General features: G+C 31.3%; 2 protein-coding genes and 2 long non-coding RNA genes across 5 annotated transcripts; 3 read left to right on the plus strand and 1 right to left on the minus strand.

The window, feature by feature from the left end:
• The first annotated feature begins 44 nt into the window (after positions 1-44).
• LOC106069114 (probable ubiquitin carboxyl-terminal hydrolase MINDY-4) lies at positions 45-21,690 on the plus strand. The gene is made up of 17 exons (XM_056042095.1): positions 45-323; positions 11,728-11,847; positions 12,517-12,664; positions 13,024-13,199; positions 14,257-14,645; positions 15,844-16,009; positions 16,144-16,260; positions 16,628-16,713; positions 16,805-16,903; positions 17,111-17,174; positions 18,304-18,369; positions 18,806-18,876; positions 19,695-19,761; positions 19,993-20,157; positions 20,390-20,570; positions 20,746-20,827; positions 21,215-21,690. Exons 1-17 carry the CDS (start codon positions 249-251, stop codon positions 21,261-21,263), a joined length of 2,121 nt encoding a protein of 706 aa, XP_055898070.1. The 5' UTR covers positions 45-248; the 3' UTR covers positions 21,264-21,690.
• Positions 1,130-3,633, plus strand: LOC129928313 (uncharacterized). Of its 2 annotated transcripts, none has more exons than XR_008779907.1 (2): positions 1,130-1,914; positions 3,013-3,633. It is a non-coding gene; the product is annotated as an uncharacterized LOC129928313 (long non-coding RNA). The 2 variants fall into 2 exon arrangements; XR_008779904.1 differs by having other exon boundaries at positions 1,130-1,467.
• LOC129928311 (uncharacterized) lies at positions 4,017-4,851 on the plus strand. The gene is made up of 3 exons (XM_056042149.1): positions 4,017-4,320; positions 4,439-4,503; positions 4,659-4,851. The coding sequence occupies exons 1-3, from the start codon at positions 4,077-4,079 to the stop codon at positions 4,812-4,814; spliced, it is 465 nt and encodes a 154-aa protein (XP_055898124.1). The 5' UTR covers positions 4,017-4,076; the 3' UTR covers positions 4,815-4,851.
• LOC129928316 (uncharacterized) lies at positions 6,751-9,761 on the minus strand. The gene is made up of 2 exons (XR_008779909.1): positions 9,589-9,761; positions 6,751-7,719 (listed from the first exon to the last, which is right to left on the minus strand). It is a non-coding gene; the product is annotated as an uncharacterized LOC129928316 (long non-coding RNA).
• Positions 21,691-21,732: the final 42 nt, after the last annotated feature.

Here is a 21,732-nt window from a genome sequence, read left to right on the forward strand (position 1 = left end):
AGATTTTTTGTTTACTTATCTTGTTCCGTTTTATATTTTTGTTTCTATACATAGCTTTTTTTGTTTAGACATGGCCGACTTATTTCTTGAAGCCAACTTATCTATCTAGTAATGTGCAACTAGGTCTACTAATATAACGCATCATATGAATAATATATTCTAAATTAAAATATTCGGTTACTTATAGATCTATAGAGTCTAGACTTTATCTATTTAGATCAAAATATAGATCTATTCTACATCTAAAAATGTCACACATGATAAGTAACTCCACTGTTGAAGCTGCAACAGCATCACTTGTTCGCGAATATTTGAGTAGAAAAGTATGTCATTAATTACTTTTATTAAATGAACTTTTATTTTTAATTAGATGTCCAAATCTAAACAATGTGCCACTTTTGTGTTGGAAATTAGGATTTTTAAGTGCTCCATTCTAATCTAGATCTAGAAATTTAGAGAATTTAGATTTAGAGCTATATTAGCCTATATTATTATAATATTATAACACTTCAACTTTCAAGTTGTCCAAGAGGCTGAAGCTCAAATTGAGTCTGATTGTTCAATATAATAGAAATTAAGCTTAAACTCATGAAATAGATATGAGTGTTTCTCCAGTACTGGTTACAACTAGGTGTTGGTTCACTAAAAAGTCTGTATTTCATAAGATTGTTATTCAAATGTGACAATTTGCATTACATTGCATTAAGAAATGGTTAATCTATAAATTTTGATATTTTGAGCTCATAAGGTGCTAGGGAAATATTGAAATTGTAAAAAATGTGTGAAATTACTACCCAAAATGGCGGCTTTTGATGTAACACGGAACACCATGGTATGATTGAATTAATATCGCACTAAAACCAAGGGGCATAAAACTTCCATCTTTGTTGGAATATGTTAACAAGATCCTCATATTTCAATGTCATTATTTAGTTTTTCTCAAGGTTATCAAAATATTGATTAAACACGGCCACAAAAAGGCGTTTGAGGCGCATCGCGATGTGTCCCACTTTATACGGAATTACAATCCTCTATGAATTGTAAACAAGAAATAAATAATATGCTCAACATTGCATTTCTGTTACAGCAAGCATTACAGATTTCTTTTAAAGTATTTTTTTTCTTAAAAGCTTTCTAAACATGCATAACGAGCTTAAAATAGGTCGAGGTGTCCCAGATGAAGCGCCTGTGCTGCGTGTGTTAAGAATGGGATTATTTTTCCCACGACACTACTTTTTATGAATGAGAGTTCTTTTGAGCATCACAGGTATTGTGTAGAACAAAAGAAGTGCCGTTTCCGCTGGAAATACTAGCGTAGTAATTAACAGGAGTACGTAAACAATAGCGTGTCCCACAATTAAGCATTGATGCGCCTCAAGCGTCGACACGATCAATCGCCGGCAATCTTGCACAAAAACCTCATTTAATCTGTTTTTTGTGATCTTTTGTGAATCAACAACCCATCAGGTACGTAGATATTTCATTATTCTACTGAAATTTAAGCTTATTACAAATAAGTTTGATTGCAATATCCTAATCGAAGTGCTTTTTTTATTACGAGGTTACTAAATTTAACCATTCAATCATGACGTCACGTGAAGCGTCTTGAACACAATTTAGTCTTAAATCGTAAAGTTAATCAATTTTAAAGCCTGTTACTAAACAAAAAGTTTATATTTCTAAAACAATTATGTTGATGTAATAGTAGACGTGTGTAGGGATTTAAAATAATTAATTTGTTTTTATTTTGAGAAGTAAATTGGATTAGGCGTTGAGGCGCTCCATGGGACCCCGTGCTGGTGTTTTCCATGCATAAATTATGGCGTCACATGTAGCGTCTAATGCGAGTTCAGGATTTGTTACGTTTTCTGTATTCATGGAAGTTTTAATTAAGATTAAATGATTTTAATATATGTAATAAACTATTTTCATAATTAATCATTTTAAATGAACATTTTTTGACATCTTTCATTTTATATTTTTTGTAATTTTACTTTACATCGTTTGGGGCGTTTCAGTGGACACTACTCCGTTTGTTTACAAATGGTGTCCTAGTTTGCGTCTGTTAAGTCCAAATAGATTTTAGTGATAGTTTGTTAAAGATTTTACAGTGTCAGATAATATTAGCTACATCTAAAAGAAATAAAGCGGTACTGTTTAAGAAATATTAAATAATTAAAATTTACTTATTACTGTAAATAAGATTTAGAACTATTTGATCTTACGTTTGAGGCGCATCTCGGACACTTGTCTTTAAAACTTTAAAGAGCTTAACTCTAGATCTAGAAATCTAGACTGATTAGACCTCTAGACCTAAATCTAGATTTACTCTAGATCTAGATCTAATTATGTAATTCATTATCTACATTTACTCTAGATCTAGACCTAGATCTAATTATGTAATTCATTATATTATAGCTAGATTTACTCTTGAGTCTTGATCTAGATCTAGACCTAGAGTAGAGTAGAATAGTCTAGTCAGTCTAGATCTAATTCAATATCTAGATTTAGATCTAAACTAGATTATTAGATTAGAAATCATTTATGAATCTAGACTAGTGACTCTAGACTAGATCATTATATAATGACTAGATTTAGAATCTAATTTTAGATTTAATAATATATTTTTCTTTAAATTGACCAGTATCTAGAAAAATATCTAGAGACTAGATCTATATTATAGACCTATTCTATATTAAAATGTAGATTGTATCTAAAACAAAGTTTTGTTTAACCTGCACTTAATTTCCATTGTATTGTTTATACAGTATATTCAATTATATTGTATTCAGTTCTTTCAGTCTACCACTGAATGATTATAACTTAAGTTAATATAATTAACAGTACTAGTCCTATACTATTGATTGAGTTATCCCTATCAAGCAATTATGGGCATTACTAGACTAGATTTAAATAATGCACCAATATATAAATATGTTTATGAAATTTATTAGTAGGCCTATATTATATATAATAGATCTATTTATACTTATACATTTTTATAAATTACAGATTTCAGTAATGGAGTATCTGTTAGAGTTTCAAGGCGTCTACAAGCCAAGAAAGACTCTAAATTTACAAGCGTCAAAGCCTGAGTCTCTAACACGTGTTGCTGTTTTAGAGCAGAGAGAAAAGGAAAGGTTGAGAAAAGCTGCATACAGGGCCTAGTTAAGCCCACATGAAAAAGCTTGGATAAACAGAAAACGCAAAGAAAGAAAACAGCAAGCTAATAGTCCACTTAATGTCATCTCAGCAGAGGTTGGTGAATCACTAGGTACTGGATTCCAGACTCCAGTGGCAAAAAGAATGGCTGTTTCAAGGGCTTTGATGAAATTGCCTAGGTCACCCAAGAAATATGCTGCAGTTTTTGATGGTCTCACACAAATATGCTCCCCAAGAAAAAGTAAAGCTGTCCATGACATACGCTTTCTGCGCCTACCTGAGAGAAGAAAGCTCATCCTTCTAAACAACATTAAAGAAAGTATCAAAACCTAACTACACTCCACCAGCAAAAAAAAAAGTCAGATGTCTAGTGCTCATAGACAAGTACTCTGCAGTATCCTTAGTAAGTACAACAAACTCAGAGGTTGTGCTACTCATTTCTAACATTTGGTCAAGAAGTTTTATGTCCAAGTGCAAATCAGAACAAATTGCAAGAAAAAAAATGACGTGATTGCATTGCACAAAATGCCTTGGAAACAATATTCATTTTTTACAGTAGAGGGGATGTCTCAAGAACTGATCCCTCTCAATCATCTGTTAGTGCTCAAACAGGAAAACGTTTCATGCAAAAGCTACTTAACATAAGATGCAGTCTTGCTTATGTGAGTTGTGTTTGAAGATTTTTCTTTATATAGAGGGCATTAATAAATTTCTGATCAAAAAAGGACACAGAGAGCTGATATTAATAAATCCAGCTTCATCACTTGACTTAACTCTATGCCCAAGAACTAATGCCAATTGTTTTCATAAGCTGCAGTGCATTGAAAGAAAGTAGCAACTGTGGTGTGGATTTAATTAACAAGTATTGAGCCTTTAAAAAATTGCACAGATGAATTAGCAGAGTGAAGTATAGTATGTGGTCAAAGATGACGGATGAGTATGTTCAGAGTGATGGTACACTGCAAAAGGTATCAAAGTGGCGACCAGTAAATAAAGAAGGATCTTTTAATGACCTAGTGAGAGGTATTACACCTAACACTATTGCTTACAGAAATAGAAGCTGTTTCTGCTATCCATGCAGAAATTCATATGGCAGTCAGTGCCTGCATGATGAAATATGTGGCTCTTGGAAGGTGTTCAAACTTCAGAAACAAAATGGTAAGTACTTGTATTTATTTATTTTTAAATAGCACTTTACAATTATCTGAGAAAAAAACATTATTCATTTTAAAATTACGTAATTGATTTCTAAATGAAATTGTTTCTTTTTCTTCAGTAGTGCAATCTCAGTCAAATCTTGAAGACTCTTTGGATGTCAGTCCCATATGCTCAAATTCAAAGGTAAAGAGCTTTTACATATAAACATTTTAAACATTTTCATTGAATCTTATGTTACCTGTATTGTATAAGTTGTTTTTTAATAATATACCCTGCTAAATAATTTTAGACTCATTTTAGAAATTAAGTATTTCAGCCCCATGTTGTTGTTTTTTCAGGCCCAAACAATTTCCTTCACTCATCAAAAGTACATTGTAAATAGCTGTGTGATTGTCAAGTATGGGGAAATATTCTATCCAGGTATAATTTTTTGCACTGTGTACCTTTTAATTTCAATAAACAAGTTCAAAGTATGTTTTAGATTGAAGTATTAACTTTTCAACATTGCTGGTAATTTTTTCTAACAGGAGTTGTGATACAAGTCCTGGATGATCAGCGCAGAAATAATTTTTTAAAAAGGCACAGAAATAAAAGAAATATATTTGTATATCCAGAAGTGCAGGACATACAGTTAGTGTATGCAGACATGATTGTCACTGAAGTGATGTTGATACCAATGGCAATAGTTTGAGAGTGGAATGTTTTGATTTCTGAATTTGTCAAATAAAATTTGTGTACAGTTTTATGTGTTTTCTTTTCTTTCTTTTTTTTTTCAAACCTTTTTCTGTGTGTTAAAACTAACAAAAGATATAAAATATATATTTGTCAATAATTAAAAATAATAATGATCATTCACTTGTGCACATATAAGACAAAAATATAAACTTATAAACATTATTTAAAAAAATGGTGTCCCATGAAGCACCCGCGACATTTTGTGAAATTAAAGCAGCATTTTTACAAATGGGTACTTTATGACTAGAATAGTGAACTTAATAACAAGTCTAATGGATCACTTTAGTGCAAAAATAAAATAATTTCTATATTCTCACAGAATATCTTTTAAAAAAACTTTAACTTGTGTCACAGGTGCTACGGTGTCCCAATTTTTGAATTGAGCTCAAATCCACTTTTTCTATGCAAAAGCATAAATTTCAGTATCTAAAGACTAATATCAATAAAGACAGTTATATTATGCTAAAATACAATGAATTTATCAATTGGTCATTGTTAAATTATCAAGTGGTGTCCCGGTGATGCACCTGTGACGCAAAAGGGGGTACCCCTTGAATAGACACTGCTGTCAAAATCTACATCTTGCAATTCATTTTCTATTGATAAATTCTTAAAGTGAACTGGTTGAAGAAGTGAATACAGTTGAAATGAAACCAAAAACTTCAACTTTAATTTTTAGCATAATGTGACACTTTTTGGCACCAGTACTGGAGAAACACTCATATAGATTTAGAACCTATGTTAAGTTTCTCAATAGACCAAAAAAAATATTTTTGAGGAAATGACTATTTAAGTATGTATATAGATCTATATGATATATGGCAAGATGTTTGTATTACATGTTTTGGATGTTCCTTCTAAATGGAAAATAAAAGATCCTAGCCCAAGTCTCCAACAGCATGTTATGAGATAGAGGCGAGCAAGGTTCAAACCTGGAACCATTGGAACAACTGTCCAGAGCATAAACCACTCTAGCAAGCTACTATCTATGTCACACAGCAGGAATCTATTCTGGTTAAAAGGGTTGTTGGATTTATCACACTTAAGTAATCTAGGTTGGACCTAGAAAATGGAGAAAAGTGTGAAAATTTTAGATACATATATAATAATACCAAATTTTTTAATAGATAATTCAGGCTTTAAATCTTCAATACTTTCTTGTATTTTGGTAATTTATAAAAATAAAAACCTTATTTATATTGAAAGGCTTAATCATTGAATTCATATATTAATTCATAATAGCTAGCCCCTTAAAGTGTTTTTGAAAATTCAATTTTACCATTGCTTTTATCAAGTTCAAATAGCAATGGCTGTTTAAAATAATTATGCTTATTAATATACACAAATTTATATCAGGTACTTAATAGCTCTTTGGGATTTGGCTTATTTATCTCATATTCTATTAATAGCAATTCTTTTTTCCTATGAACTAATTATGAACATTCAGGCTTTGTTTTTTTTTGTATCCCTTAATAAACCCTGAGTAGGGTCAGGACAAGAAGGGCAACTCCTACTTGTCAGAGGTTCAACTTTATATATATATGTACTGCTGCTTGCCTCTCTTGGTTGGTGTGTTTCTTGACTTGGCTCGTTAGGGGGTATGAATCCTCAATAACACTTAACAATACTTGTTTAATTACTCAAATAAGAACAGTTACCACTAGATAGCCTACACATCAACTCCAACTCCAAATCTCCAAGAATATATCAATATTTTAATATCCAATATTGCTCAAGTAAATATTAATAAACAAAACACCAGTCCATCAACTTATAAATATATAAATGCATAAATACCAGTCCAGGAAGTAAACGTCCAACCTTCCTGGACCAGGAGCAAGACCTTACTGACTTAACACATTCTCTCGCACATTCAATGAAGACTTAATCACTCAGTTCACAACACGTGCAACACTTCACATTCATAACAAGGGGATATAACAATCATACCAAAATATCAAACTAACATTCATTCTCGCCATACCTCTCCCTGACATCCCCCCTCTCACGATATGACTGTTATTAGATAACAGTCATTCAAATATATTCATAAATATATATACATACACACACTGTGTCATACACATACTTATATACATATATATAAACATATATATCTACACACCAATGTACATAATGTACATTAAAGTGAAATAGCCCTTATTAACCTATCAAAAGAAATATGTCCAGCTATTTACAACAAAGGGAAAGAGAGAAAAGAATAAATGAGAAAAAAAAATAGTGGCATGGAGAGTTAAATTACAATTTGAAGTCGGCAGGCATAGTCCTTCCCACGTTAATATTTAATATGTAAAACAGCAAAAATACAAGAAAAGATCAACTCCTATGTATAGCAATAATATTCGACAAGATACCATCTCTAATAGTTAAAGGCACGTTTCACATTGTATTGAGGAAAAAAATGAATTCTATCAATTATAACTAATACAAATATGCTAAGTCTTGACAGTGTATCTGCTAGTAGACAATGGTCTGTGGTCAAACTGAATTGTGCATCCTCCTGGGTATCAGAGGTATCTGTCTAGGCGTTGGACACTCACGCTACTAATGAAGTAATGCTGCTCTCTATATGTCAGCTCTCTGCACTTTACCGGAAGGAAGCCATCTACTTGGTGCAACACACAGCAAGCTATTTCGGATGTACTGTTTAGATAAACACAATAACTATTAAGATTTGGTACAAAAAAAATAATTAAAATACATGAAAACAGACAATGCTGAATTTTCTCTATTGCCAAGTCGCACTTGTGAATTCAGGTGACCCTCGTGGACATCCCCTTCTCAGCAACAGGGAGAGGGGAAACACTACGTCAAAATTTCTTTTTTCTTTTTCTTGGAAGTTTTAGGTACAAAAACATTTGTAGCCTATTGGGGTCTGGTTTAACTTTACCCCAACAACAACTTGACAAACTTCTTTAAGACTTGTTTTTCGTCTTCTGGGGATTTTTAGGTACAAAAACATTTGTAGCCTATTGTGGTCTGGTTTAACTTTACCAGTACCAACAACTTGATAAACTCCTTTAGTTAGGTTTAATCTCTTTAATGGTTTGTGTACTCTGTGAAATGGTCTCAGAACATGAATAATATTATTGTCAATAAACTGACAATCAATAAGTTCCTTATCCATAAGTTCCTCAGTAGTTAAGACATTTTCTATTACTTCTCCAATTTCTATCTCATTAATATCATTAAGTTCCTCAGTAGTTAAGACATTTTCTATTACTCCTCCAATTTCTATCTCATTAATATCATTAACAGTATAATTAAAATCATTTAGTTCCTTACTTGATAAGACATTCTCAATTTCTTCATTATCTCCTATCCCACTTATATTATTATCAATATCCTGACAGTTATTTTGATCCTCATTAGTTAATATGTCATTTTCAATTTCTATTTTATAGTTCACACCTCCCTGTAATGACAGTTTTACTTCCAGTTCCATTTTCAACTTTACCACTTCTATTGCCTTTCTTTCTAATTCTAATTTTAATCTTTCTAGATCTAGTTTTTGTCGGTTTAAATCTTTTAATCTTTCTAGATCTAGTTTTTGTTGGTTTAAAACAAACTCTCGTAATTCATCACCCTCAATTCCAAACATGTGGGCCTGTTCTATTAATACCTCAATTGACCTAGGTTTAAACTCGTCCAGTTCTATTTCCAACTTTACCACTTCTATTGCGTTTCTTTCTAATTCTAAATATAATCTTTCTAGATCTAGTTTTTGTCGGTTTAAATCTTTTAATCTTTCTAGATCTAGTTTTTGTTGGTTTAAAACAAACTCTCGTAATTCATCACCCTCAATTCCAAACATGTGGGCCTGTTCTATTAATACCTCAATTGACCTAGGTTTAAACTCGTCCAGTTCTATTTCCAACTTTACCACTTCTATTTAACTAGTAGAGTAGATGGTAGATCTAGATTAGACATGATTAGAGTATGATTAGGAATTAGAGAATAGAGTTTCAGAGTTTAGAATTAGAGTCATTAGACAGTTTAGAGATTTATATTTAATAAATTAATTTAAATTTAGAATTTTAGATTAATAGATACTAGACTAAGGACTAGGATCACTAGGTTTATTAAGTTTATAATACAAGTCTTGATTATAATTATATATTGCGTTTCTTTCTAATTCTAAATTTAATCTTTCTAGATCTAGTTTTTGTCGGTTTAAATCTTTTAATCTATCTAGATCTAGTTTTTGTTGGTTTAAAACAAACTCTCGTAATTCATCACCCTGAATTCCAAACATGTGGGCCTGTTCTATTAATACCTCAATTGACCTAGGTTTAAACTCGTCCATGGTAATCACAAATAATAAGAAATATTACTGAATAAGCGTAAATTAACTTATAAAGGTTAAGTTAACAAGTAACGTTCAATTTACATAAGACAATAAATTATAAAAAAGATCAACAAAAAAAAATTTCACGCTTTATCTCCCCTACTGAAAAGGCAATGTACACTCGACCCTGAATGCTCGATACAACAGACAAAAGAAAACTCAACTTATCTGTGTCTGATGCCAGGAAAGAAATGACAACTCTTCCCACACGACAGTGTTGCTTTAAGAATGTAGAACTTCTGGAGTGTCAGGCCGCTGTTCGGCCTCCTTGTAAACGCTTTATGACTCACAGCAGATTTAGAGAATGAAACAAATAGAAAACAAAATTATTCAAACATTGATATGATATTAATAGTAATAATAATGGGAGCATTAAAAAAAAATGATTATCTAGTCAGGTAGTACCATTATTTAATAATAATCCAACATCAATGTAGCAAAGGTAGATAAATCACGATTACTTGAGTAATTGCATTCATGTAGAATAATTCAATAGTAAGTGAATACTAGTAGTAGTAGTGTCTCTTTAAATCGCGATGTCTCTTTAAATGGCGATGTCTCTTTAAATGGCGATGTCTCTTTAAATGGCGATGTCTCTAAATCCAATAATCCAATAGTAAGTAAGTAGTAGTAGTAGTAGTGTCTCATTAAATGGTGATGTCCCTTTAAATGGCGATGTCTCTAAATCCAATAATCCAATAGTAAGTAAGTAGTAGTAGTAGTAGTGTCTCATTAAATGGTGATGTCCCTTTAAATGGTGGGTGAGGCAATGACCTCGGTATACAAGAAGTAGCTGGAAGTCCACATTAGTCAATGACCTTTCGTAGAGTTCTAGTAGACTGCTTGACTTCAACAATAACGTGTTGATGGCGAAACAAACAAATAGTTCCTCCGTGTTCTCAAAAATGTAAACAATGTCAAGTTCTTCAGTGTGTGTCGAAAGACTCTCAAATACTGGCCGAACGAGGCCCAAAAATGTCAACGATTAGTAGGTTACAAATAATACAGATTGCCTTGAATTCAACTTTAGTAGACAATGTCATGTAAAATAGTTACTGTCCCAGACCGAACGAAGCTCAAAAAATTCGGCATCCTTTTCTTTGCTTGTGTTGCTTATTCTTTATTTTCTTATCGACTTCTTCAACATGACGAATGACATAACAGGTATAACTGACCTGCCCGGACTAGCTCTCAGATAGATGTCAAGAATAATACTGTATTAGTACACCGGTTAATACACTGGTGTTTAATAATACAGGTAACAGGACGAAGCCTCCAGATGTCAGGATTCTATTTTATATATATATATACTGCTGCTGCTATGCTCTCTTGTTCTTGTGTTTCTTGACTTGGCTCATTAGGGGGTATGAATCCTCAATAACACTTAACAATACTTGTTTAATTACTCAAATAAGAACAGTTACCACTAGATAGCCTACACATCAACTCCAACTCCAAATCTCCAAGAATATATCAATATTTTAATATCCAATATTGCTCAAGTTAATATTAATAAACAAAACACCAGTCCATCAACTTATAAATATATAAATGCATAAATACCAGTCCAGGAAGTAAACGTCCAACCTTCCTGGACCGGGAGCAAGACCTTACTGACTTAACACATTCTCTCGCACATTCAATGAAGACTTAATCACTCAGTTCACAACACGTGCAACACTTCGCATTCATAACAAGGGGATATAACAATCATACCAAAATATCAAACTAACATTCATTCTCGCCATACCTCTCCCTGACACTACTGTAGTGGAAAAACATTGATTGTATGGCATAGTGCCTGCCTATTAAATATCTTTCACATAGGTCTAGTCTCCCCTAAAGCTCTTTCATCTGGATAGTAATGGATACACACTACAAGATAGGAACTACTGCTTCCTCTGACTCCCTGCAGTGGCAGCATTAGGAATTGTAATTTGATCAAAGAGAACAAAACTGTGCACTTATAGGCCAGTTTCCAGTTCTGCAAGTACATTGTTCTTTGCTCTGACTTGTTTTGGCTCAACCAATTAGAGTCTTGTTCTTGATGGTTTCTTTATCTAGAAACTTTCATTATCTTTTTAATCAAATTATTATTCCTTCATTCATTTTTTCTTAAATTATTCATAGAGTGCCAGTACACACCATAGAGGCTATGGTATACAAAAATATACATACATAATTTACTCAGCTATAAAAGCATTACAAAACAAGTCAACAAAAATCTCATTTTTCTTCTACAAAGTCTGTTAATGATAATAATAATTTGTTTTTGGTCAATGATAATGTTCTTTTCCTTATAGGGCCTGAAGGCAACCCTTGAAAAGATGGATATAGAATACCCCAGAGATGATCTTAGTATAAATAACAGACAACTGTTAATGAAGCATGTTCATCTGGAAAAAATAATGAAGAAAAATAAGGTACTTTGTTTTATATCTGTATTCGCAGTTGTTGTTTTTTAAAGTGAATATCAGTATCATTTAAGCAGTTTTATAATTCTTTAATGGAGTCCTCATTTCTTACCCACTATAAATTCTCAACTTTTATACTCAGAGCATTGCCATTTAATTTTTTTCTCCAATTATAAAAAAAAAAAAAATTACTATCAATTTTATATATTATTTATTAAATAATGTTTAGATCAATAACCAACCACTAGTCAACTAGTCTTTGTGTGACATAGCATAGCCATTGGCAGAAAAGGATGCAGGTATTTAGACATGTTAAAGGGTAAACAGTTATATAAAACTTTAAAAAATTGGCTAATGTGTCAATATCTGGTTGTTAAACATTTTGATGAAATTGATATATATATATATATATATATATATATATATATATATATAAAATTACATATTATTACATTACATTACATTGTACATTAAAGTAATATTTACATTTTTTATTATAATTGTAAAACATCAAATCAAAAGGATAATGATATAACAATATGCCCATTGAAGTCTGTGACACAGTGTTCTCCAAAGTTCACCATTAGAAAACAACCACCATCAAAAAATAAAAATCAACCTTCATTTTAAAATATCCAAGTAATACACAAACACAATTCATTTTCATGTATAATCTAGGAAGAGAATGAGCCATTGAAATCTATGCTGGAAGTTATGACTAAAAACTTCATGGCTGATAGGCTTAACACAGATAACAACAGTTTAAGGAGAGAAAGTTTAGATAATTTGATAAGTTCTCCTCCCAACCTACAAACTTCCAAAACAAGTAAGTATATCAGTATAAGTACATTTAGTTAGATTCATAGTTAAAGGCTTGATTGGCTTGAAGTGGAGCTCACTTGGACTTAAAAAATGTTAAGTCTCATTCTTCATTTTGTGTGTGTGTGTGTGTATTATTTTCTATGTGTGTGTGAATATCTGTGTGTGTGTGTGTGTATATGTAAAGAAATACTGTACCTCTCCTAAATCTTCAAGGTCAAGTTAGTATGACTTTAGATACTAATTATTAATTTTGCTTTATCAAACCATTCTATACGAATGTTTTGATTTCTGTTTTGAAAATTGATATTCTTACATCAAGTCACTATTTGACTATTGCTAATATTTATTTGTATTGTGAACCAGATCTTGCATCTAATGATTTGATAGTGGATGATGACATTGAAGGTGAATGTCTAACTGGCGCTGGCAAAGCAGGGCTGTTCAATGTTGATGATATTTTATCCCCACCTTTACTTAATACAAAAAAAATATCCAGCAAGAAGTTGGAGAGAATTACACCAAACAACACCAATGTAAATGTAAGACAGTAGTAAAAAATGTTTCTTACCATTATGTATGAATGAGTTTATCAACATTTGTAGCTAGGTGTAAATACATTAATATAAAATATTTGTTGGTACTGATATTTTTTATTTTTAAGATTAACTCTTTCTCTTCTAATTGTCAATACCATCGTTGATTTGACCCATATTATTTGTCAAATTGATGATATTTCTTGAGGATTTAAAAGTCTTTTTTTTTTATTTCTTTCCTCCCAAAATGTTTTTAATTGCTTAAAATAATTATCTTGAAAAGTTTCCCTTTTCAATATGTTTTTATGAAAAATTATGTTTTTAAAGATTTGGGCCTTAAATACTCTCTATTTTCCTTCTATTAATGTTCTGGATCATAGTGACTTTTAATCATTTTATTTGTTTACAATGTTTTGTACATTTGTGAAAATGAGGATAAATAATCATAAACAAATAATCTTGATAAATTTGGATCATAATATTACATTTCCTAGAACTAGCGCTAATTGACTAGTTGGCAGTCCGTAAATTTTCATTTATTTGATGATTATTAGATAATTAGTTCAAGATTTCCTTTTTATGTGTTTGAAATGTGTTTAAAACATTTTTGTGAAAATATAAATAAATATCTTTTTTTTTTAAATTTTAAGTTTAATTTGAATCATAAAGTATTACCTAGATCTAGTCTAGATCCAGATCCAATGAGATTTGTTAACAATAAGTAAATTTTAATTTTTATTATTCAAAATTCAATTATTTTTGGTTTTAAAATCATTTGTATTATATTAAAAAGGGCATGCACTCTCCATTAACTCCATACCAAATATAACATTTTCTGATAACAAACAAAAAAGTTATTGAAGTTTAATCATGACAGGGTAATGAACTACAAATTAGCAAAAGGAATAATACCTTCGGACATGGAAAATAATAACATAAAGAAGGAGTTAAGACATTTTGCAAAGTACTAAAATGCCAACACTTATAATAATTACATACTATGTAAATTATTTTGTTCTCATGTTGTTATTATGGTTGCCAATCTTTATATTTTTAATTCTAGATGCCTTCAAGAAATAACTTGCATATGTCAAAGCCTACTAGATTGTCAGTTTCACAACAGGAACAACTCAGGAAAGAGAAACTAGAGAACATTGAAGGACCAAAAACTCCACAGTTACCAGTATCATTCAATGAAAAAAAGGACTTGCAACAAGACGAGTTATCCTCAGATCCCCTCAGGCCCATGACTAGAGACAATATCAGAAGAAAAGATAACCCAGTCTCATTTGAAGCCTTGCTAATGAAAGGGGAAGAACGAGCTAACTCCATCAAACAGATGGGGCTAGAGAAACAAAACAAATTGACTGCTGATCAGCTTTACAAAGTAGAAACTTCTAGTATTTATAAAGATAAATGCAAACCAGAATCCAAAAATAATATTCAAGTGAGGTATGAATAGTGCTGTGTTATCTTCCTTAACTTTCTTGATCAAAATCGGTGTAAAAATAAAAGCTAGTAAGGATTTGTTAATTATACATACAAAAAAATTAAAAGCATTTTAATGATAAATTTCTATATTATAACATTTTGGGGCATTGTTGCTGAATAGTAAAATGCTTGGCTTTTGAACCCTGCTGGCATTTGCTGGAGAAATTAAATGGGCTTGTTTGGCAACAATCCAGGAAAAGTGGTTTGAGTGCTGGGATGAGTCCTGAAAATGCTGCAGATTATGAAAGCACATGAGGAGCCCTTACTATGCTTCCCTGTGCTGAAGGCTGCTAAGGCCTGAGCAAGCTATTATAATGCAGTGCAAAACATGCCACTGTTCCATTGGCTCATATTTTGTACAGCCCAAGCCAAACTTCAACTCACTGTGCCTCTGCTGCAGGACAGAAGAGGAAACAATGTCTCACATTCTTTTTAAATGCCCCAGACTTGCTGATCTCTATCTTGACACGCCTGGGAAACCACAAATTCTTGACCTGTATGGTGACACACATGCACTACACAAAACAGCAGGATTTTTCAAGAGAGAATTTGAACCTCTCCAGCTCTCACTGAAATGGAGTTTGAAGATGATGATTGTTTAACAGTCCTTATTACAAAATCTAATCCCAGGGTCTCAATCACAGAGTCTCTTAAAGAATTTTCATACTCAAAAGAGATATTTTCTCTTACTAAATTATTTTGCATTTTCCAATGGAGCAGTTTTTGCATTTTCTTGCCTACTTTTTGTTATTTATGTGTTCCAACTGTGCAATAATGGACACAATAATAAAGAAGTTATCCTTTCCAATCGCTGGATTTGAACTCCAAAATGTTGATGAATCTACTTCATTAGTTTACTAAAAGAACATAATTTGAAGTTTTATAACCTTGTTGATTGATGTCTTCCTTTGTTTTTATTGAAAAATGAAGTTTCTCATTTGACGTTTGATAGTTAACATAATCAGGGCCCATCAGAATCACTAGAAACACTCATTAGTCATCAGAAAATTTTTTAATTACAAGAAAAATTTAATTGCAAGTGACCAAAATAATATTTTTATAAGAAATCAATGCATCCTCTCAGAATTGTTGTAAATTACTTAAAATGCAGATTATGTTTTTTTTTTAAATATTTTAATTTTTTACCATGTAATAATAGCAACGAAACTGGATTCAGTACTACCAAGGTGAATGACCTTGAGTTTGGTGATGTAGATGATGTAGACTTGGATAGCATCCCCATCAAGTCTCCTGTTGGTCTCACAATGAAACCTGAAAAACTTGTGAAATTATCATCTTCTCCATTAGACCTCCGAACTGCCATGGTAATTTGTGTTTCTTAACATCATCATGATCTTGCAATACATACACACCATACATAAAGAGGTTTATGAAGTTGTTTTGGAACCATTATTTACCTTATAATGTGAACAATATTTGTTTTTGTATTATTCATCAGGCTTTAAAAACAATAGTTCTTGGTTCATCTACACAAGTGTTTATAGATGAATGGCTGAAACAGAGTTTAACTTTTTCTGAACGTCCTGATATTAAGTATGGCCTTGTGCAAAAGAAAGTGAGTACCATACTAGTTAAACATGATAGTAAACACATACAAATGAATGTTAAATATTTTATAGCATTACAAGCTACAAAACTTGTATTTCTAAAATAAAAAATTTTTTAGTTAAAAATTTCACAATCTTAGTTATACATAAAAAAAATATTTTTTAAAAGATCTGGCTGTTTGTAATTTGTTGATTTGTTTTGATGCAAGGCAATTATAAAGATTTGTAAAAGTAAAGTAATATTATTTTATATTTTCTAGACTAGTGAAATTTTACATCTTATATTCTTTCTAAATTGTATCATTGATAAACATTTAATTGTTGTTGTTTTTTTATTAATATCACTAACTTTCTCATATTCAAATTATATTTCAGGGTGGTCCATGTGGTGTATTAGCTGCTATTCAGGCCAATTTTCTACAAGAGTTGTTGTTTGGTGAAAATAGATTGCCACATGTTTTGTAAGATATTCAATTTGCCGAAAAAAGATAGCTACATGTTTTGTAACTTATTTTAAAATAATTTAATCATTAACTGTACACTACATTCCAGTAAAAATCCTAGCAGGACAGATAGATCAAAGCTACTTGCGATTGCTTTAAGTCACATATTTTGGCGAGCAGGAAACATGTCATCTGCTGTTGTTACTTTGTAAGCAATTATTTATTCCTTTGTTTCTTATGTAATTGAGTTCTCCTAACTGATTTTAAAAAAAAATTTTAATGTACCTATATTAAGGGGATTTAACAATTTTTACTCTAAGGTAATCCTGTCGGTCCCTATATTTGTAACAATGTATACAGCTTACCCTATGTTTGTTAACAGCACTTAGTAAATCAGATTTGTTATTATCAACAGACCCTCAGAGACAACTCATTTGATTAACAGCTCAAAATTTAAACAAGATGGTATTACAGAAAGGGTAAGTTTCATTTTAAATCTCTAACGTTTCATACTTTGGTTGGGTACCTAAGTTCTCAGTGATTATAACACCAATCCTATATTTAGGCAGAGTTGTCCTGTTAGTTGCTTTTTTTTTTTTTTTAAATTAATTTATATGGTGCGTCTTTCATACTATAGCATACTCAGTGCCCTATGGTGGGAGTGAGTGGTGGATAGGGTGTTTGAGAGGTTTCCCTGCTGCCTTTAAGAACTCAGCTCAAGTCTGGATTTGAACTCAAGCTCCTTTGATAGGTAGCTAAGTGGTTTATGTCACTCAGCTATGCATTTTTTCTCTTTATTGAAGATCCTGTTCCCATTTCAATGAGAAAAGGGAAACAAAATACGTAGCATGACTATGTTCATCAAATAAGAAAATAAACAAAGTTTAAACTTTTGTCAACATGTTAAATTTCATTTTTACAAAACTCATACCAACTCACTATGTCTGTCTGGGTGGAATCTTGTACACTTTATTTCTCCCACTTCTCATTCTCGGATCACGTTGAAACATTGCACAATTATTCATTGTCGATGATAACAAATGAATCAATAAAAAAATTAGTAAATTAGATTAGATTTTGTTTTATATTTTATATATAAATTTTGCTTATACTAAGCTAAGGGGCTATTAGTCATGTATTATTAGGTCATTAACTTATAATTTAAACTATAGACTTTTTTTTTAGACTGTAAATCCTTCTATTTTTATAAGTACTTGAATAGCTCAGTGGTTAACATGTTGGTCTTCCATCATGGAGGCTCGAGACCTTGACTTCAAATTCAGATCCAAGCAACTTTTGTTTTTTGAAAATAGCTTTTGAAAAGGCAGCTTTTGAAAAGGCAGCACAGAAACCTTCTCCCAGATACCCACTCCACACCCCCACCCCCATAACTCATGTACCAAAATTATTGGACCATAGTGCACTGAGCATGCTATAAGCATAAAAGTTGTGCTAGACAAAAACAAAAATATTTCCAATTGCACAAATTTATTATTGTTAATCTAGATCTAGTATAAATTAATTACATAATTGATGCAATTTCACTCAATATAACCTTTGTTTTTTAAAAAAAGTATTTATATTTTACATGCTCTTTCATTATTTCAGTTGTCAGTCTATACATTCTCAAGTTTCACAACACTTTCAGACTTCATGATCCAGTCCATCTCAGAGGTATCTTTTTCCACTTTGTTTACTTGTTTTTTTGAATGACATGTTACTTATCTCTTATTAACTTTAAATACTGCAGCACATATTTCTTGCCATTCACCTCAATAATTGATCAAAACATATAGGTGAAGCAATGATTTTGACGCTCCAACTAATAATCTCAAAAGTTTTGTTTGGCCAACTGTAGAAAGGTTTTAAAAAAACTTGTTCACATATTTTTCAAATATCATTTTGTATAGCTTGCCTAGTGTATGACATTAAGCTGAAACTATATAATTTAACAGGTGCATTTTATTCCTAAAACATTTAAAGCTCATTTAAATACTTAATCAAATTAGTTGAATAATGCATTCATTCTTAATTTTCAGAATCAAAGACATTGCTATTGCCATTAAATTAGTAAAAAATTCATTAATTCTAATTTGTTTTGTATTCATAGTTTGAAAGAGAAGGCAGTCCTGGTGTAGTCCTGACTATGTATTCAGCCATCCTTTCAAGAAAAGTACATTTGTAAGTTTTCGTTACCATTTAGTTTCTTGTATGTTAATTGTTTTATACATTATTTCTGGTATTTATGGATACAGTAGTCATTATATACAGTTTGCGCGGCAGACTTATTTGTCACCTACTCTTAAGGCTTAATTAACTTAGAGACCAGAAATGATCTAATGTTTTAGTTTATTTCAGAAACCTATACAAATGTAATATTGCTATAGTTTAAGGGGGGTGGAGGGCTGAGTGGTTAAGTGCTTGGCTTCCAAACCCAGGGTCCTGGGTTCGAATCTTGGTGAAGACTGGGATTTTTAATTTCAGGATTTTTAGGGCTCCCCTGAGTCCACCCAGCTCTTAATGGGTACCTGACTTTATTTGGGAAATAAATGTGGTAGGTCATAGTGCTGGCCACCTGACACCCTGCTCATTTAGTCAAAGGAACAGATGATCATCTGCCCTATAGATCGAAAGGTCTGAAAGGAGAACTTTTATAGTTTAGGACTCTTAAAAAAAACTCACCAAGTCTCTGTTATTTCTCTGATTAAAGTTTCTTTCAGGAAAAGCACAATGTCTGGTAAAAGGAGTTGTTTAACAATAATCCAAAGTGAATTTACATATACTGATCATAATAAATCCACAATCTCTAAAAAAAATATGACCAAGAAAAAAAAAATCTTCTACACACTCATCACGTGTGTCTACATGAGTTATTCACATTCCCATGCATAACAATCAGTTGTGTAAGAAAAAAGTTTTGGGGGGGGGGGGGGGGGGGGGGGGAGGACACTGCTTCGCAACATTACCAGATTTTAATAGATTGTCTGTTTTCTGTTTAGAACAAGAGCTGACTTTGATGATCCTGATCATAGCACACTTATTGGGAATCATGGCTACTGTACTCAGGTATGGTATATTAGTGGCTTCTAAACCATTGCAAATATCTTGCAGTTAAACTGTATTAAATTATTTTTATATTTGTTCATTTACTTTAACTGTTTGTAAAACTCACATAACAAATGTCTGGCCACCTTATCGTATGGTAGTGACAATAAATTATTTATAATTGGGATCTGTTTCTGTTCATGCTCCTGCTGAAGTCATGCTGGTATATACATATATTTGATCTAAATGCAGGAACTTGTTAATCTTCTGCTTACTGGTCAAGCTGTGTCCAATGTGTTTAATGACATCAAACAGTTGGATGGCTGTGGTATAGGAGATACTATTATTCTAAAAGGGCTTTCTAAGAGATCAGACTTAGGTTTCCTAACACTTATGGAACATTATCAGTCATGTGAAGTAGGTAGCAACATTTTAGTCAAGAACTTGTTTTTTTAATCAATATTTATTAGTAATTTTTAATCCATTAGATAAAACTGCAACATTGTCAGCTATAACTTTTTAACTTTAAATGTACCTTTCTCTGCACATCTCATATTTTAAAATGTATTGCATTAAAAAAAAATTGTTCTAATTATATAATGATAGGTGTGTTGTTTTTTTATTACTTTTAAAAAAAAAATAATTTCAGGTTGGAACATTTTATAAAACTCCTAAAAATCCCATTTGGGTTATCTGTAGTGAAAGCCATTTTAGTGTTATGTTTGCTACAAAACAAGAATTGGTTAGTGACTGGAGAGCAGAAAGAATTTTTGATCTGTACTATTATGATGGTCTGGCAAATCAACAAGAGGAAATCAGACTTACAATAAGTAAGTGGAACAAATCAGTTCAGTCTATGGAAAACAATGTGCTCTATCTTGAAGGCTTTTCAAATAATTTCAAACAATAGTTTTAATTCAGTGGAAAAGTAAATTAAGTTGAAAAATATACTTTAATTGGAAAATCTAATAATTTTAATATAAATTTTTTTGGATAACTCTCCAGACACATTAAACCCTTCTTTTAAAGCACCAAAAGGAAATGAAGATGAACTTGTTCCGCCTTTGGAACACTGCATAAGAACTAAGTATGTTGTTGTTTTTTTTTACCTTTTTTATTTAAAAAAAATTGTTGAATCTAATTAAAATAACTCATTACTGATACTTAAAAAACTTTATTTCAAATAAATAAGTTATAAAAATTCATCTTTTGTCTATTGAAGTGAACTTCTTGTTACAGCTGAGAATTCACAAAATATTACTAATAAAAATATAACATTTACCTAATAATTAAACTGGCTGTAACATCTTTGTCTTTTAAGTACTATCTTATATGTCTAGCATCTATGTTCTAAAAGTAAATTACAATATTAACTTATTACTCATAACTCTTAGCAGGGAATCAAAATGGCAAGACTTTTACATCTTAAAATTTTACAATTAGTCATTAATGCCTTTAATTTTATATTTTTTAGGTGGACTGATGCTGAGATAGACTGGAATGGATCTGAACCAATTTTATAAACTGTGATAAACCTTTCACATATTTGTGCTAAGGTATTTAAAAAAAGTAGATGTATTTTTTAAACAAAATAAATGTTTACAATCAGTTTTTATGAAAAGCCTTTTGGTAGATATTTTTTAAAATTTAACTCAAGAAATTTTCTCTTGGCTGAGTGATAAATCAAGTCTTGTTTAATATCAGTGAAGAATGGCTATGTCACCAGATAAACTGTTGGACTCTGCAACAGGTGAACTTTACATCACCTGTCCCATAAACTCTTTCTGAAAAGAACTAATATATAATTTTTTTTTTATGAAAACTGGTCAACTTTGAAACTTTTTATACATGTCATGATTTGTTAAGTACATTTTTACTTCACATTTTATTTAGATGATGTTCAAAGAACATAACTATGCAAATAAATTCACCTGTGTCTTTGAATTTTAACCATTTCATTGTTTTCTGATTTTTATTTTATTTATTTTTGTG

The sequence above is a fragment of the Biomphalaria glabrata genome, chromosome 1, assembly GCF_947242115.1.
Source record: "Biomphalaria glabrata chromosome 1, xgBioGlab47.1, whole genome shotgun sequence".
In the NCBI taxonomy this organism is placed as follows: Eukaryota; Metazoa; Mollusca; class Gastropoda; family Planorbidae; genus Biomphalaria; species Biomphalaria glabrata.